Source organism: Pongo pygmaeus, chromosome 22, assembly GCF_028885625.2.
Source record: "Pongo pygmaeus isolate AG05252 chromosome 22, NHGRI_mPonPyg2-v2.0_pri, whole genome shotgun sequence".
Lineage (NCBI taxonomy): Eukaryota > Metazoa > Chordata > Mammalia > Primates > Hominidae > Pongo > Pongo pygmaeus.
In genome coordinates this window covers 55348225-55365293 of record NC_072395.2, presented here as the reverse complement: position 1 = coordinate 55365293, position 17069 = coordinate 55348225, and the positions used below count along the sequence as shown (strand labels likewise).

General features: G+C 45.7%; 2 protein-coding genes across 4 annotated transcripts in view; one reads left to right on the top strand and one right to left on the bottom strand.

Moving 5' to 3' along the window:
- Window positions 1–2405, bottom strand: part of UBASH3A (ubiquitin associated and SH3 domain containing A) — a 47063-nt gene extending 44658 nt beyond the window's left edge. For 2 of the 3 annotated variants that reach the window (XM_054468934.2, XM_054468936.2), the window contains exon 1: window positions 2249–2405. In XM_054468934.2, the coding sequence (XP_054324909.2) occupies window positions 2249–2361 (113 nt within the window). In that variant the 5' untranslated portion in view covers window positions 2362–2405. The remainder of the gene's footprint in view (window positions 1–2248) is intronic. The other variant, XM_054468935.2, reaches the window with a different exon arrangement.
- Window positions 2406–5617: 3212 nt separating this feature from the next.
- Window positions 5618–17069, top strand: part of TMPRSS3 (transmembrane serine protease 3) — a 28590-nt gene continuing 17138 nt past the window's right edge. Inside the window, exons 1-2 of the mRNA XM_054468937.1 lie at window positions 5618–5885; window positions 10638–10782. Coding sequence (XP_054324912.1) covers window positions 5724–5885; window positions 10638–10782 — 307 coding nt within the window. The 5' untranslated portion in view covers window positions 5618–5723. The remainder of the gene's footprint in view (window positions 5886–10637; window positions 10783–17069) is intronic.

Below are 17069 nucleotides of genomic sequence, written 5' to 3'. Positions count from 1 at the left end.
GGAAAAGGACCAGAGAGACAGGGTGTAGTCTTGCCCACCCAGGATCTTTGGGGGGTGCTCTGAAGAGGGCCTGATGCTGAACTTCCAGCTGGAAGCTCCAGCGCCTGTCCCCTGAGGGCTGCCATCGTGGTTTTGGACAATGCTGACCAGCTCACACCTCCCCCTCACTGTCCTTCCCTGGCTACCTGCTGCAGCCCTTGGCACAGGGTCTCAGTGCTGAGGACCTGACCTCCGCCCGCTCCTGCAATCCCTCTCCCTGGCCTGCCCCTCCCCACTGCCTAGAGCAAGTGGACCCACCTTGTGGAACGTGCCCCTGGCTCGGACCCACGCTTTCCTCGCCCCAGCATCAGCGACCCTGATCCCCAGGCTCGCTTCCCACACCTCTCTGCTGGGAAACAGCCCTTTCCAAAGCACCCAGGCAGGCACTTGTCATGGCTTACACAGTCCCCTTGCACCCACGGCTCTCCCCTGCTAGACCAAGAGCTCCCTGAACGCAGGGCTGAGTCTTATTCATCACGGTAACCTGGGACGTAAGTACATTGCATTGAATTGGGCAGAACTGGACCAAATGAAACAGAATGGAATATAGCAAAGGTAATTTATCAGGAATGCAGACTGGAAACAGCGGGCATCCATGAGGAACCCACCACATGATGCCGAATGCTGCTATTTGGGTGGGCACCGATGGGGTTCTGGCCACCTGGAGAGGTTTGAACAAGGCAGCCTTGGTGCAGGGCCCTTACTATGAGGTGCTCTGGTGTGGGGAAATTAACACACATTTCTCTTCCTCCAACATGTGCTTAATGTTTAAACTGGAAGGAATTTTGAATAGAAGTCCATGCTACAGGTTTAGTAGTAAAATCCAGCATGGACTCCTTCAAAGGCATGGAGAGCTGGTTAGAGTCCTACCTCCGCCACTAATGCACTCTCTGGGCCCAGTGTCCTGCCTGAACTGGGTGGCGAGCAGTGGACAAAAGCTGCATTGTCTGTAATGCCTGGATGGTGCCCGGTGGCTGCCCTGCACATGCCTGACCCCACTCCCCATTCAAAGGCCCCTGGCTTAGCTTGAACATAACAGTGACGACAAAGCCCTGACTTGGGGAGAAGAAAGGGGTTTATCTAGCTTCAAAGTTACTTCACCCAATTTGGCCAAGCTTTTGTTATAGTGTGGAAGGAAAGTTTAGCTCCTTCCCCAACCCAAAGTTACCTAAAGTGTGTTTCTGATACATTTTTCCATGTGAAAAATGAATGGGTCAGATCTAAAGTGTGTTTCTGATATATTTTTCCATGTGAAAAAATGAATGGGTCAGATCTAAAGTGTGTTTCTGATATATTTTTCCATGTGAAAAATTGAATGGGTCAGATCTAAGGCACTGGTTTGCCATGAAAGCTATAACCCAATGTTGGTGTCGTGTCCTCCCTCTCCGAGAGCGGTAACTCTGAAGGCTAAGCTGTTCCACACGCAGGCCTTTCCCTTGGGTCAGCAGAGTCGCGCTCACACTGTGTCTGAAGTTTCCTACCCATTTGTTTCGTTATCAGACACTCAAGGGATTTTCTGTGAGGACAAGTGACTTTCCCCGGACAGCATGGAAGCACAGCCCTGCTGACAGTTGGTCCCAGTGTTAGAGACTCAGCGGGCTTTGGGGCTTTTCACGTTAGAGTTTGAATATCTTGAAATGCCACCTTCAGAGTCACTGAGCTGCACATAGAGAGATTACAACCAGGCCCCAATCTCCTCCAAACCCCCAAAATGGGGTACGCAGAGTAATACATGGCTTCTGATTTTCACAAATTTCAGGGTCCCCCGTCAGCCAGCAGAGCTGGTCTTTAAAAGGTCAAGAATATCAGGGGTATTCTTGTGCCTCCCTGGGCCACACATAAAATACGCTAACACTAATAATAGCTAATGAGCTAAAAAAAAATCTCATAATATTTTAAGAAAGTTTACCAATTTGTGTTGGGCAGCCAACACAAATTGAACAGGGCAGCCTTAGGAGGCTGAGGTGGGATGATGGCTTAAGCCCAAAGCTGTCCTGGGCCTCACGTGGGTTGGACAAGCTTGGTCAAGATCACCTCATTTACGAAAAGCAGAAGAGGGCCCTGTTAAGAGGCAGTGTCTTACCCTGCAAGGTGCACTGCTTTGACAGGAAGCCGTACCCTACACCCCTGTAGATCCATGCCGGGGGCCGCAGCAGGGTCTGGCTCCAGCCTCACTGGCTGGGCCCCAGGGTCTCTGGGCAGTACTCACGCGGTGTGCACTGGGAAGCCCATGGCCAGGAGGGGCTCCAGGAGCAAGGGGCTGCTGCGGCCCTTGAGCTTGTTGGAGACCTTGGCGTAGAGCTGCGTCTCCCCCGCTGCCATCTCTTCCTGCCCACAGGCCAAGAAGCTTGCCTGCACACAGAAATGAGGAGATAAAGCTAGAGGGGGAGAGGCAAGGCTGAGGCTGTGAAGAGAAACCTCAAGCTCTTTTTGATCTTTCTGACAAAAGTTGATATCCTGTTTGCATGAGATATCGGTTTTCAGAATTCTGTTTGCAGGATGCTGGGTGCAGCGTCCACCAATCCTAACTGTTTCCACCACGGGGGTTTGAGGCTAAAGGTCCAACCCAGCCCCTGCATGGGATCAGCCTCTATAGAGACTTGGCCAGTATTTGGGAGCAAGAATGCGTGAGAGCATGGGGGAAGGAAGTGGAGGAGAAGTCAGGGAATGAGTTCCCTCCTGGATCCTGCCCTGACCCACCCTGGATCCCAGTCTCCTTGTCTGTGAACAAGATATTAAACCCCACTCTATCTATTGTCTCGGATTGCTGGAAAACTTACTGGTTCTTTCAGTCATTCATTGACTTGTTTTTTTATTTTAAAAACTTTAAAAGCTTAATATGTGTACAGAAAAGTTGATGAATCATATGTGTATAGCTCAAGGAATTTCCATAAATGAGCCCAAACCCCTAATTCCCCCATGACCCAAAATCAAACAGGACAACCAGGGGAATTTTGTACCTCCTCCATCCAAGGGGACATTTGGCAACGTCCGGAGACATTTTTGTTTCCAAAATGAGGCGGGGGTGGTGGTGGGTGGGGTGGACATTGTGGTACTGGCACTAGTGGGTAGAGGCTGGGAATGTCACAGTGCCCAGGACAGTCTCCCCAACAAAATGTCACTAGTGCCAAGGTGGAGAAAGCCTGCTCTGGAATATTCTCAGAACCTCAGATGCACCTCTGCCCCCAGCTCGGCCTCCTCCAGTTATCTCCTCCCTCCCCCAGAAAGTAAACTGCTGTATCACTTGTATATGAATTGTGCCTGTGGTTGAGCCTCATGTAAATAGAACCATATAGCATATTCTCTATCACATCTAGTTTCTTTTTCCTCAAATTATGCCTGTAAAATTTATCCACATTATTACTTGTAGCCACAGTTAGTTCACTGTTATTGCTGTGTAGTATTTGATTAATAAATATATCGGCCAGGTGTGGTGGCTCACGCCTGTAATCCCAGCATTTTTGGACTTTGGGAGGCCAAGGGGGGGGGGTGGATCACCTGAGGTCAGGAGTTCAAGACCAGCCTGGCCAACATGTTGAAACCCTGTCTCTACTAAAAAATACAAAAATTAGTCAGGCACGGTGGTGCATGCCTGTAATCCCAGCTACTCAGGAGGGTGAGGCAGGAGAATCATTTGAACCCAGGAGGTGGAGGTTGCAGAAAGCAAAGATTGCACCACTGCACTCCAGCCTGGGACAGAGTGAGTCTCCAGCTCAAAAATAAATAAAATAAATATAACATAATTCATGTATCCATTTCTCTGTTGATATGCATTCAGGAAGTTTTCAGTTGTTTTGCTATTGTAACTAATGTTGCTGAGGATGTTCTTGTATGTGTCTTTGAGTGCTTTGTGCACACATTTCTGTTAGGTGTGCATCTAGGAGTGGGGCTGTTGGATCACAGAGCACATGAAACTCCATTAGGACCTGCCAAGCAGTTGTACAAAGCTCTATATCCTCATTCACACTTAATATTATCAGTCCCTAATTTTAGCCACTCTGGTGGGGGTGGTGTGTAGTGGTATCTCCCTGTGGTTCCCATTTGTATTTCCCTGAGGGATAATGATATTGGGCACCATTTCACAGGCTTATTGCCCATTTGAATATCCTCTCTGGGGAAATTCCTGTTCAGATATTCTGCTCTTTTTTTTTTTCACTAAGTTGTTTGCTTTTTCTTATCAATTTGTAGGAACTCTGGTTAGAGTTTTCTGCATCCTATTCAAGAGATTGTTGTTAATCCAACATTGATGAAGATCATCTGTTTTGTTCTAGAAGTTTTCCTACTTTTGCTGTTCATATTTAGCTCTATGATCCATTTGAATTCATTCTGTGTATGGCAAGAGGTAGGGGTAAACTTTCATCTTCTTCCCCATTGAAAGGGCCATCCTTTGCCCAGTGAATTGCAGTAGGAGGCTTATTGTAAATCAAGTGACTGTATATGGATTAGTTTTTTCTAACTTTTATGCTCTCTTGTTTGATTTGTCCCTTTTTGTGCCCATTCTACACTGTTTTAATCACTATAGTGCTAAACCCTCTGGTTTTGTCCTTTGCTTTTTCATAAACATTTACAAATCAGGTTGCCATGGTGTGTCATAGTGTGTCATTGGGTAGTGCAAAAAGATTCACACCTACAATCAATTGATTTTCAACAAGGATGCCAATGAAATTCAATGGGGGAAAGGATAATGCTTTTGATAAATGGTGCTAGAGGCTCACGCCCATAATCTCAGCACTTTGGGAGGCCAAAGTGGGAGGATCACTTGGGCCCAGGAGTTTGAGATCAGCCAGGGCAGCAGAGTGAGACTCCGTCTCTTAAAGAAAAAAAAAAAAAAATAAGACATGGTGGCATTAGTTCTAGCTACTCAGGAGGCTGTAGTGGGATGATGGCTTAAACCCAAGAAATCGAGGCTGCAATGAGTTGTGATTGCATCACTGCATTCCAGCCTGGGTGACAGAATGAGACCCTATCTGAAAAAAAAAAAATTAGTGCTAGGAAAAGTGCATATTGGTATGAGGAAAAATGAACCTCAACCCTTACCTCACATTACGCACAAAAATTAACTCAAAATGTAAATGCTAAAACTATAAAACTCCTTAAGAAAACCTAGAAAAAAAATGTTTGCTATGTTGGAGTTTGCAAAGCTTTCTTAGGACACAAAGCGAATAAACCAACAAAAGACAAAGTTGATGAACTGGACTTCACGAAAGTTGAAAACTTCTGCTCTTTGAAAGACATCATAAAGAGTATAATAAGGTCAACCACAGACTGGGAGAAAGTATCACTATACATATAGCTGACAAAGGACTTGTATCTAGAATATACAGAATATTTTATAGATACTTATAACAAATAATAAGAAAATAAGCATCTATTTTAAGAATGTGGAAAGTATCAAAAAAGATACTTTCAAAAAGAAGATATATACATAGACATGAAAAGATGCTCAACATCATTAGTCATCAGGGAAATGCAAATTAAAACCACAACGTGATTCCACAGCACACCCACCAGAAGAGCTAAAATGGAAAATACCAGGTTTACACAAGGCTGGGGAGTAACAGGAGCTCTCACACTGTGCTGGTGGGAATGTGTAACTGTCCAACCACTTTGGGGAACATTTGGAGGGTTTCTTATAAAGGTAAATATACATGAAAATGTGTGTCCACACAAAGATTGGTCTATGAATGTTCATGGCAGCTCTACGCATAATAGTTCCTTCTATTTTTTTTGGCTTTATTGCAGTGGCTTGGAACCCAAGTCAAATGTTGAACAGATGTGGTACTAGTGCACCTTCTTGTATAACTCTCCATTTCAGAGGACAAGGCCTCAATATTTCACCAATAAATGTGAGCATATTATGATATTTATTTGTATAGTTTTATTTTCATTTTTTTGAGGTAGAATCTCACTCTGTCACCCAGGCTGGAGTGCAGTGGCATGATCTAGGCTCACTGCAACCTCTGCCTCCTGGGTTCAAGTGATTCTCCTGCCTCAGCCTCCCGAGTAGCTGGGACTACAGGCGGGCACCACCATGCCTGGCTAATTTTTATGTATTTAGTAGAGATGGGGTTTCACTATGTTGGCCAGGGTGGAACTCCAGACCTCAGGTGATCCACCTGCCTCAGCCTCCCAAAGTGCTGGGATTACAGGTGTGAGCCACTGCGCCCCACCTGATTTTTAAATAATATTCTTTTGGGGCCGGGCGCGGTGGCTCATGCCTGTAATCCCAGCAGTTTGGGAGGCCGAGGTGGGTGGATCTTGAGGTCAGGAGATCGAGACCATCCTGGCTAACACGGTGAAACCCTGTCTCTACTAAAAATACAAAAAAATTAGCCGGGCATGGTGGTAGCCTGTAGTCCCAGCTACTTGGGAGGCTGAGGCAGGAGAATAGTGTGAACCCAGGAGACGGAGCTTGCAGTGAGCCGAGATCACGCCACTCCACTCCAGCCGGGGTGACAGAGTGAGACAGTCTCAAAATAATAATAATAATAATAAAAAATAAATATAATAATATTCTTTTTACTGTACATATTTAAGGTGTACAATGGGATGTTTTGCTATATTCATAATAGTGAAATGAGTGCTGTCATCAAGCAAATTAACATATCTATCATCTTGCATTGTTACTTTTTATACTTTTTTTTTTCATGGTAACCGAAACTAAAATCTACTCTGGGCAAATTTTCAGTATTCAATAAGATATTATACCTCTGGCTGTCAGCTGTGCCTTCTGTCTCTGGACTTCTTCATCCTATACATCTGCAGCTTTGCACCCTTTGACCTACACCTCTCCATTTCCTGCCCCCACACCCTCCCCTGAGAACCTCACTTTATTCTCTATGTATTCAACTCTTTTTTTTTTTTTTTTTTAAGATTCCACATATAAGTGAGATCATGCAATATTTGTCTTTCTCCATCTGGCTTATTTCACTTAGCATAATGTCCTGACAGTTTGTTATCCTTTTTCTTTGGGGAATTCAAAAGATGAAATAATTCCACAATCAAATGATTTATCTTGAATTTGAAAGTCTGCAAATAGAGAAAGCTTGTGACCCAGAGGGAAAAAGCAGATTTGGGTGTGAAATATAGTCTCTACTCAAGTATATTTTTCTCTTCTAAATAATAAACCCTGTTTTGAGCAATTGTGTTATGTTTATAACATATTAAAATGAAAAATGCTTCTATGCATTTCTCTTAAAAAAATCTTATTTGTGTAAGCCAGAAGATGTCCTATCTAGCTTAATCCTGCCTTCCTAACTTGAAAAGTTCTCTTCCAAGCCCATCAGGGAAGAGTCTACCAGTTTCCTCCCTCACTTACTGAAGAGAATGTGCCTGTAACTCAAGCTGTTTGCAAATCGTTACTAAAGCTTCGCGGGGCTCCCAGGAGACATCAGGACAGGATAAGGCGCTCATGCGCTGAAACCAAGTCTGCTCATGGCACTGGCTGCGTAACTGTCATGTGCTGGGCCCCAAATAAGCTTATTTGTTTGGTTCCTCAAAATTTTAGTTTGAGCTCAATGGAATTGATTGGTCGGTAAACTTTCTGAGAGGATATTTTATAGCAAGGAAGACCAGCCACCCTTGTAGGGCCTCTCCCTGCTACCCCCTGGGGAGCTGGCTTGACCTTTGACCTACATCTGACGCACGTGTTAACATGCCCCTGTAGTTGGTTATTGCATGTCAATTTGGTGTTATTTGTCCTCCCAGGGTTTATGATCAGCTCATCTATGCATACAGAGCCCCTGTCACACACACATGGCTGTGCTGGGCACAGTGGGGTCTTAGGAGTGAAAGTACATTCCAGACTCTGTCCCCCCAGAGCTGTACTCCAGCGGGGAGCATCTCCTATAACACACAGGTAAAAGCAAAGAAAGAATGGCATGTTAAATTTCCTGTCATTGCCTTTGAGGGCAAACATTCGTTGAGGGACCAGAAAGAGTAGTCAGGAAATAGGTGAAGGAGAGATGTGTGAGCTTGAAGGAGACCGTAGATCACAGCCAAAGGCACTGACAGGTGTGTGGGCAGGTACCTACTGGGAGGGGGAAAGTAAGACTGTCTTAATCAAAGACTGCCTGGATGCATCTCTCAGGCGTTTGCCGTCAGCACATCCTGCCAATTCTGCCTTCAAAATCAACCTCGGGCAGCCAGTCCTCACCGTCATCACCACTCGTGCCGAGTCATGGCCCTCGTGGCCCACGAGGTGCAGCCTCCTTGTGGCTGTCCTTGTGTCCCCCCATCCTTACCCCACTCTATGCCCTGCCTGTCAACCTGAATTTGCCCCATCCAGATCGCCCAAGGCTTTCCACACATCAAAGGCAAACCAGAGCCCTTCCCATGCCCCTGGGCCATGGGATCTGCCATCGGCTACTCCCTGTTCCCTGCTCTCTGGGCTCACGGCCCCTCTTGGAGGTCCTCAGACACTCCAACCTGGCCCCTTTTCCAGGCTTTGGAGCTGGTGGTCACCCTCCTCAGAGGAATTTCACAAGACTCACTTCACTGGTCACCAAGGTCTCTACTAAAACATCATCAAGGTCCTGCTGAAACATCACTCTCCCTAGAGGCCGTCCTGTTCCACTTCGCCCTCATCTCTCTCTAAATATTTGCTGAATAAATGCATGGATTCACAATTCACCATCCACAATGGTAAATTCAGCCCTTCAAAGATGCTCAGAGCTCCCATCCCCACAGCAGCAGTTAAACCCCTTTGAGCAGTACTATGTGCAGAAGCCTCTTGGGATGCAGAGGCCCCCGAGGAAGGAAACATGACCTGTCTTTTGTGGAGCGCAGGCTGTGATGAGCATCTTCAGGCTCCCCATCTTTTATCTGCAGGGGCAGCTGCAGAATTGAACTTGGGGGCTCAGTTACAGGGAGGGACAGAAACCCCCACCAAAGAGTATGCCTGCCCTCTTGACGGCCACACGCTCAGCACTGGGCAGAGCCTACCCCTTCTTTCAAGTAAAAGGAGCGGCTGTGTTCTGATCATTCTCTGAAGCAAAGCTTCTGAAAAGGTTTGCTCACCTTACTGACTAATTAAAGGGGAAGCCACATTTTTCCCTCCCTGGTCTCTGCAGCCATACCACCAAGGGCTACTTGATAGGCACACGCAGCTTGGGTTACACAGATGCCCGCGATAATGCCATTTGCTGCGATTATTGAGTCGACAAGGCTGAATGACTTGGGGAAAATATTCCCCGATTGGACTAACCTGTTGGCGGCCTGCTTACCATCACACTTGTTTTTATAATGAAAAAGGAAATTATTTCTGCTTTTAATGATGGCAGCTCCAGAAATGGTGAGTAAAATGGGTGTGAGGAGAGAAGATGCTTCTCAACATTTCTCAATGTTGTACAGCCTGCCAACCACAGCCTATTTGGGAGGGGATGTTCTCACCCAGGTTCCATCTTTCAGAAGCCATTTGCCCACTTATTCTTTTTATATGGATAAACTATGTAATTTGCTACATGCTGATAGTAAACAGAGGTATCAGCAAGAATGAAAGCCAGAAAATGGCCCAACATGAACTTCTTGCTTTTCTAAGATACTCTTTCAAGCTCTTCTTGCGATAGAAATGAAATAAACATTTTTGGCACAAAACTCTTGTTTAGATTTTACTGTGATGTTGGGAAACACGGTTTGTTTCAAATGGCTTACTAGATCCCTTTGGAATTTCAAATGTTACAACAGGTAGTCACAAAGGGAATGAAAGAGGATGATCTGAGTATCTGTGTTGATGTGCCTGCCGGAGCCCCTGTGGATTTTAGCCCTTGGAGGAAGCAGGTTCCCAGAGCAGCCATGCCTGATATCTGGGAGAGGGAACTAGAATTTAATTGGGAATCTTCTGCTATTTCCCTGCTTCCTCCGCCCTCTCAGAGTTATAGGGAATGACTTAGAAAGGTCTCTGGTCTCCTTGGCATTGTGATAGGTGGAATTCTTTCATAGGAAACACAGCCCCAGGGTTATTTTAATGCAAGCCGTTGGTCCAAAGCCACTCCCCACTTTGCTATGTGGGGGAAGGACTGGGCACCGGACGGCTTGGGTACTTTCATTCTTAATTAGGTCATGCCCGTGTGAGCCAGAAAAGGGCTGTGTTTATGGGAAGCCAGTAGCCATCTACATTTTCGGGACTCGGGAATTATGTGAGTACCGAAACTACTTATGCTTATGGCAGGTGTACCACACGCACAGGGAAAGAATTGCGTTTATGTGGGACAGGTGAAAACAATCACAAAAAAGCGATGGAAAGGGCTTTGAGAGTCACTTATCTTCTGAAGAATAGCAATATGGCAACTTCTAAATGGTGAGAGGGAATCTCTCTAAAGCAATCGATTTGAAGATTGGCTGGACAAACAACGGGAAAGTCATTGTCTTAGCAGAATTAAGTTCATACTTTTTTTTTTTGCTATTCTAGAAGCTTTTCTGTTATCTGCTGTAGCTCAGACAAAAGTGCATTCTCACCAGACGACTGTTTTTGGTTAATCGATACTGAATGTGCTTTGTGTGGACTGTCGAATTTCAAAGATTTACCGTATGACCAAGATGCACCTGATGCTACAAGCATAAATAGGGGAACAAATGCTTTCTGTTCTTCCTCGGCTAAGGAGGTAGAGGTGGAGGTGGAGCCGGATGTCAGAGGTCCTGAAATAGTCACCATGGGGGAAAATGATCCGCCTGCTGCTGAAGCCCCCTTCTCATTCCGATCGCTTTTTGGCCTTGATGATTTGAAAATAAGTCCTGTTGCCCCAGGTAAGTGGACCCAGGTGAGGACCTTGCGATTTCTGCCCATACCCTCATGTAGGTGACCATTGTGACTGGCTGTCCCTGTGGGGGAAATATCTCCCCAGCCATTCTGACACCCACAGGCTGGACACCTGCACTTCCCTAGATCTGTGGAATCTCGGGGAGAAGGGGCATTGGAGAAGGGATCCTTTGGTTAAGCCCCTTGCTCTCTCCCTGGAGACTGGTGTTTTCTTCTCTTGTTGGAGGTTTTCAGAGACTGGGGCTCCACAATTGCCCTGTCAATCCTGAAGGAGGTCAGATCCTGGCCAGGAAATCTCTGAGTCCCCCAGGAAGTCCTGAGAAGCAGTGGCCACCAGTCCCTCCGAAAACTCAGGATAAACTGGATGTCACCAAAGATATTAGGGGCCTAGATTAAAATCCAGCAGCAGATGACAGAGTGGCTCCTAACAACTGAAGGAAAAAAGTTGGTTTTGTAAATAAGTCACTAATGCCTGGTAAAACAGTGGACTCTCTAGCAACCTATACGGCTAGGGTCTTTTTGACCAGAGATGGTCAGGACTGGTCAAAGGGAGCTGTGGGGTTGCTGGTTCTGGAAGTCAGGGCTTGGATGCAGGCAGATTCCTGACACATTGGTGCTAGGGAGGAACCACAGGAGCTCTGCCTGAGGTTCCAGAAAGTGGGAGTGGGGGTCACCCTAATGATTTCTTTTAAACCAACTGGAAAATTGGCTTGGAGGAGGTTTGGAAAGGATGGGAGGTGGGAGAAGAGGTTTCAAGTAACTGAAAAGACACACATTTAAAAATATGGCTCAAAATTAGCTAAGTGTCAATGAAAGAAAAAAAAATCTTGCAATCACCTGACCCCCAAAACTTACCTGGTTTTTACGGCTGCAAAGTCTCTTCCTGATTTTGCCCATATGTGTGGTTTCATGCACAGTACAGATATAGGCAGGTGGGTTTTTTTCCATAAAAGGTTTTTATAAATTTTTTCTTATGGAATCACAGTATTCCATCAAGTAGATATGCAATTTACATAGCCATTTGGTCATAGTTTGACCTATAGTTGTTCCTAATATTTTATAATACAAATAATATGAATATTAATAGCACTGTAATATTCCTTTCTCTTATTTTTTGATTATTTTGCTATGACAAAGTAGTGGGGAAGAACAAAAACTTTTCCTCGTAAATAGAGTAGTGTATTGTTCATTAGAAGAACAATTTAGAAAATACAGCTCATTGAAAAGATTTTTAAAAATTACCCACAATGGCACCATTACTCAGAGATAATCCTATTAGCAATTTATTATTGAATTTCTTGCCTTTTTCTATCTATATATCTATATTTCCTTTGGAAGTAACATGTACTATTTGTATTATTTTGAAGCTTTTAAAAAATTTTAACAATATCACCTTCACCTTTCTATGGCATTAAATAATTAAATATTTTCTAGATGTTGACAAACTATGGCTGATGGGTCAAATCTGGCCCACCCCCTGCTTTTGTAAATAAAGTTTTATTGGAACACAGACATGCTCATTTGTTCACATAATGTCTGTGTCTGCTTTCATGCCATAACAGCAGAGTGGGGTCGTTAGGACAGACCGCACGGCGCATAAAGTTTAAGTGCTGTATTTACTATCTGGTCCTTTACAGAAAATCTCACCACCCCTTTTCTATATCATCTTGTCCTCCTATAGGTATTCCATTATATATGTACCTCATTTGTTATTTCACCCGTTCTTTTTTGTGGGTAATTTGGTCCGTTTCCTGTGCATCAATATTATAAGTGCCATTCTTCTAAGTGTCCTTGGGGGTCAATATTTGCATATATCTATGGTGACATTTTAGGATAAATTCCTAGAAGTGGAACTGCTAGGTCAAAACTTTCATCTGTTTTTGAGCTTTCCGGTGTCTAAGTTTGCACAGTTGGGAAGTTTACACAGTTTCTATCCTTGTGACTGTAGGTGGGGGGCCATTTCCTTTCACTTCATGTGAATCATTGTGAAGTTGGTATGTAGTTATGTCTCATTTGCATTGTTTTCATTTCTCAAGAAGTTGAAAGCTTTTTTTTTTCTCTTTTTCTTGAGACGAGGTCTCGCTCTGTCACCCAGGCTGGAGTGCAATGGCGTGATCTCGGCTCACTGCAACCTCCACCTCCCGGGTTCAAGCGATTCTCTTGCCTCGGCCTCCTGAGTTGCTGGAATTACAGGCACGTGCCCCGACACCCAGCTAATTTTTGTATTTTTAGTAGAGGCGGGTTTCACCGTGTTGGGCAGGCTGGTCAAGAAGTTGAAAGCTTTTTCATACTTATGTGCCATTTGCATTCCTTCTTTGGAGAAATGCTGTACATTTCATTGTTTATTCCAGGCAATGTCCTCAAGGACCAAGCACAGAGGAGGCGTGGGGCCCCTGCAGTGCCCTCAGGGCAGCCTGGCAGAGAAGCAGGGCAAACGGGAACTGATACAGCCTTTCGATTAAATGTCAATCTTTGATTTGACAATTTGGGGTCATTTTCTAAATCCAACTTAAATACAGAGCAGCTAGAATGCGAAGATGTCATTCCTGGGGTTCCTGCAGATTTCTAAGTATAAGACGGAGGGTGGGCATCCTCATACAAGAGAATTGTTAGTGTGTGGGGGATTGAGGTGTGAGGGTGGAGAGAGGATCCTTTCTGCCAGCTCACCACCACAGATGGGCTGTCCTGGAAGGACTTGGTCTCAGACCCTGAGTTAAAACGGCCTTCATTATCATGATGTCATTCACTCATTCATCTAGCACATTTTTATCAAGGACTACTGTGTGTCCCCTGCTGTTCTAGGTATGGAGAATGCAGCCTCAACAAACCACTGAGCTTGTCCAGGCCTAAAACACAGAGCTTGCCACGGTCTCTCATCCTCCCTCACTCTGCGTTCCTCGCAGCCTCCACATCTGCGACGTGCAGCTCCTATTTCCCTGCTCTTCCTCCATCTCCTGCTCACCCTCTCCTCCGCACACTCTTTTCTCCTTGCATTCCACGTCTTTTCATCATTTTTGTCTTCAAATTCTCTTCTTTCTTAGGCAGCCTCAGCTGATATTGATCATTTCATAATCACACTCCTTATTGCCAGAGGGTGAAGTTGTGAGTCTCCACGGACAGGCAGGGAAAGATCTTTTTAGCTCTTCTATGAGAGAGCTCTCGGCTCAATATGTCCAAGACTAGGAGAAGAGAGGCATGTGCTAGTCTCATCCTGGGCAATTGTGTGACCCTGGGCAGGCTTCTCTCACCTTTCTGGATTCCAATCTTCCTAATTTTTAACAAAGACAACGTGGGCATTTATGTATTTTCAGGATTGATGAGGTAATTTAGGTGAAATGGCCTGCTCTCTCCAGGAAGGAAGAGTGCTAGTGGGAATTCTCCTGCTGCCCAGAGAGGCTTATACTTCTGGCCAGGCATCTGGACCCTCCTTTCATATTGTTTCCATCAGATTTGCCTGGTTCTAGGGGCAAGAACTGTAAAGGGCCTGAGATGTCACCCTTACTTGCAAGCCAAAATTTAGCCTGCCACAATTTCATGGGTGCTTTGGAAGACACGAGAGTCCTGGGTCAGAGACAAAGGACTATTCCTCAACAGTGCAGCAAGGGGCACAAGTATCCTGTTTGTGTTGGCTGCCTTTGCCTTCTCAGTCCCACAGAGGTATGTGGAGCAGCCTCTGTGGGAGTACGTGTATGCTGCACGTGCAGGCAGTTTGCATTACTGCTGCATATCCCAGAGTTAAGGGAACCCTCATCTTTATAGTGGTCTGCAAGCAGACCTGTGCAAACTTTGCTCTGGAGGAAGGCATTATATTTATTAAACTGGACAGTAAACAAACCTGCCTCTTGCTCTGGAGGGAGATGCTATCTGTATCTTCCAAGGCTGTTTGCTCTACACACATTCTTGAAGAGATGATCTGGAACGAAAGCTGTTAGTGTCTGTGCACAGCAGCTGTGGAGAATGGTGTATCAACATCCTGTCCTCGGCTGGACATGGTGGCTCATGCCTGTAATCCCAGTACTTTGGAAGGCCAAGTGGGGAGAATCACTTGAGCCCAGGAGTTTGAGATCAGGCTGGGCAACATAGTGAGATCCCCATCTCTATAAGAAAAAATTTAAGCAAACAAACAAAAATCAACATCTTGTCCTTGCATCTCCTCTGGGAGATCTCAGCACTACCTCTGCCTGCAAGCCCCCCATGTGGGTTTCACCCCCTCCTCTGCAGGGGAACAGCCTTGGAAGTTGGGATGCTACTTCCCCTCCATATTAGTGTCATAGGGCTGCTGTCCATATTAAGTGTCATAGGGCTGCTGAAACAAAGTCTCCAAAACTGGGTGACTTAAAACAACAGGAATTTATTGTCTCAGTTCTGGAGGCCAGAAGTCCGAATTCCAAGGTGTCTTCAAGGCCATGCTCCCTCTTAAGTCCATAGGGCACCATGCCCTGCCTCTTCCTAGCTCCTAGTAGTTTGCCAATAATCTTTGGCACTTCTTGGCGTGTAGATGCATTGCTCCCATCTCTGCCTTCATCTTCATGAGGCTGACTTCTGCCTGCGTCTCCTCCCATCCTCTTCCCTTCATGCATATTTGTCCCTGTGCCCTGATTTCTCCTTTTTGTTTTTGTTTTTTGGAGACAGAGTTTTGCTCTTGTTGCCCAGGCTGGAGTGTAGTGGTGTGATCTCTGCTCACTGAAACCTCTGTCTCCCGGGTTCAAGCGATTCTCATGCCTCAGCCTCCTGAGTAGTTGAGATTACATGTGTCTGCCATCATGCCCAGCTAATTTTTGTATTTTTAATAGAGATGGGGTTTCACCATGTTGGCCCGGCTGGTCTTGAACTCCTGACCTCAGGTGATCCACCTACTTTGGCTTCCCAAAGTGTTGGGATTACAGGAGTGAGCCACTTCACCCGGCTGTTTTCCCCTTTTTATAAGGACAACAGTCACGTTGGATTAGGGCCCATCCTAATGACCTCATTTTAACTAGATGACTCTGTAAAGACTCTCCAGGCCATCTCCAAATAAGATGCCATTCTGAGGTACTAAGAGTTAAGACCTCAACGTGTCTTTCTGGGGGATACTATTCAACCCATAGCACCATCCCCTCGTCCCCCATGGAATAACCAGGTCAGAGGTGGAGCAGGTAGGACTAAACTTCTAGAGAATGTGCCCCTTGGTGGGTGGCTCTTTCCCTAATTAAGACATCTTTCTTTGGGCTGAGACTTCTCTGCAAAGAGGGGACGGGGAAGGGATAGCTAAATTTGTAAGTTTCATGCCACTCCAAGTCAAGTTCTGTGGCTTTCTGCTCTTCCTTTTTCTGGTTTTCAGATGCAGATGCCGTTGCTGCACAGATCCTGTCACTGCTGCCATTGAAGTTTTTTCCAATCATTGTCATTGGGATCATTGCATTGATACTAGCACTGGCCATTGGTCTGGGCAGTGAGTACAATTCATTATTTAGTAGGATCTCAAATACCTAGCCAAGTAGTTAAACTTTCATGAGCGCCCCCTCTCACCCCAGCATTTTGCTGCTGCCCAGCCTTAATTACTGGAGGCAAACATCCTTTTGGTTTGCTGACTTGAAGTTTTATTTGCCCACATGAATGTAAAGTCAGTCTGGGGTGCAGCAAGGGCTGCTGGCCATGCTCATGGCTTTGTCACCAAGGAACCTGCCCAGTTAGGAGTGGCCAAAGGCAGCTGATGAAATAGAATCCCGCAGGTGGGAAGGAGGCACTGACCGGGGCAGCGGGGAGAAGACAAAGAGACCCATTCATGCAATGCAGGCTCACCAGCTGTTTTTACAATAAGGTGCATGTGGCTTTTGAGAAAGTGGGTCATTTGGATGGAGGGTCTCTAATAGGGAACAATTTTTCTTTCAAATACCTAAATCACAGGTCAGTTCAATTCGCCACCTGCCCCACTGTGTGGTCCACAGTTCATTCACTTTCTGCCCTCGGTTAGAGAAACCAGGAAGGCTGAGCAGTTCTCAGTCAGGACTTCTTGCTCGGCCGGCTCAGCAGGCCGGCTCCCCTCCATGCAGTTTCTCTCTTGACCTTGAGCCCTCCAGAGTCTAAATTCACCTTGCATTGTGGTTCCCGGGCCAGGCCACATAGCGAGATAAAGTGAGGCACAGCAGCCCCACCCATTGGAATTCAAAACAGAAACTGGGCTGCAGGAAACAGGCTGCTGACAGGGATGCAATTTCAATACAGGTTTCATTATTTACGGGCCAGCTCTGTGCCGTGTGGCAGGTGGACAGTTGTTACTGTTGCCCTCTGAAAG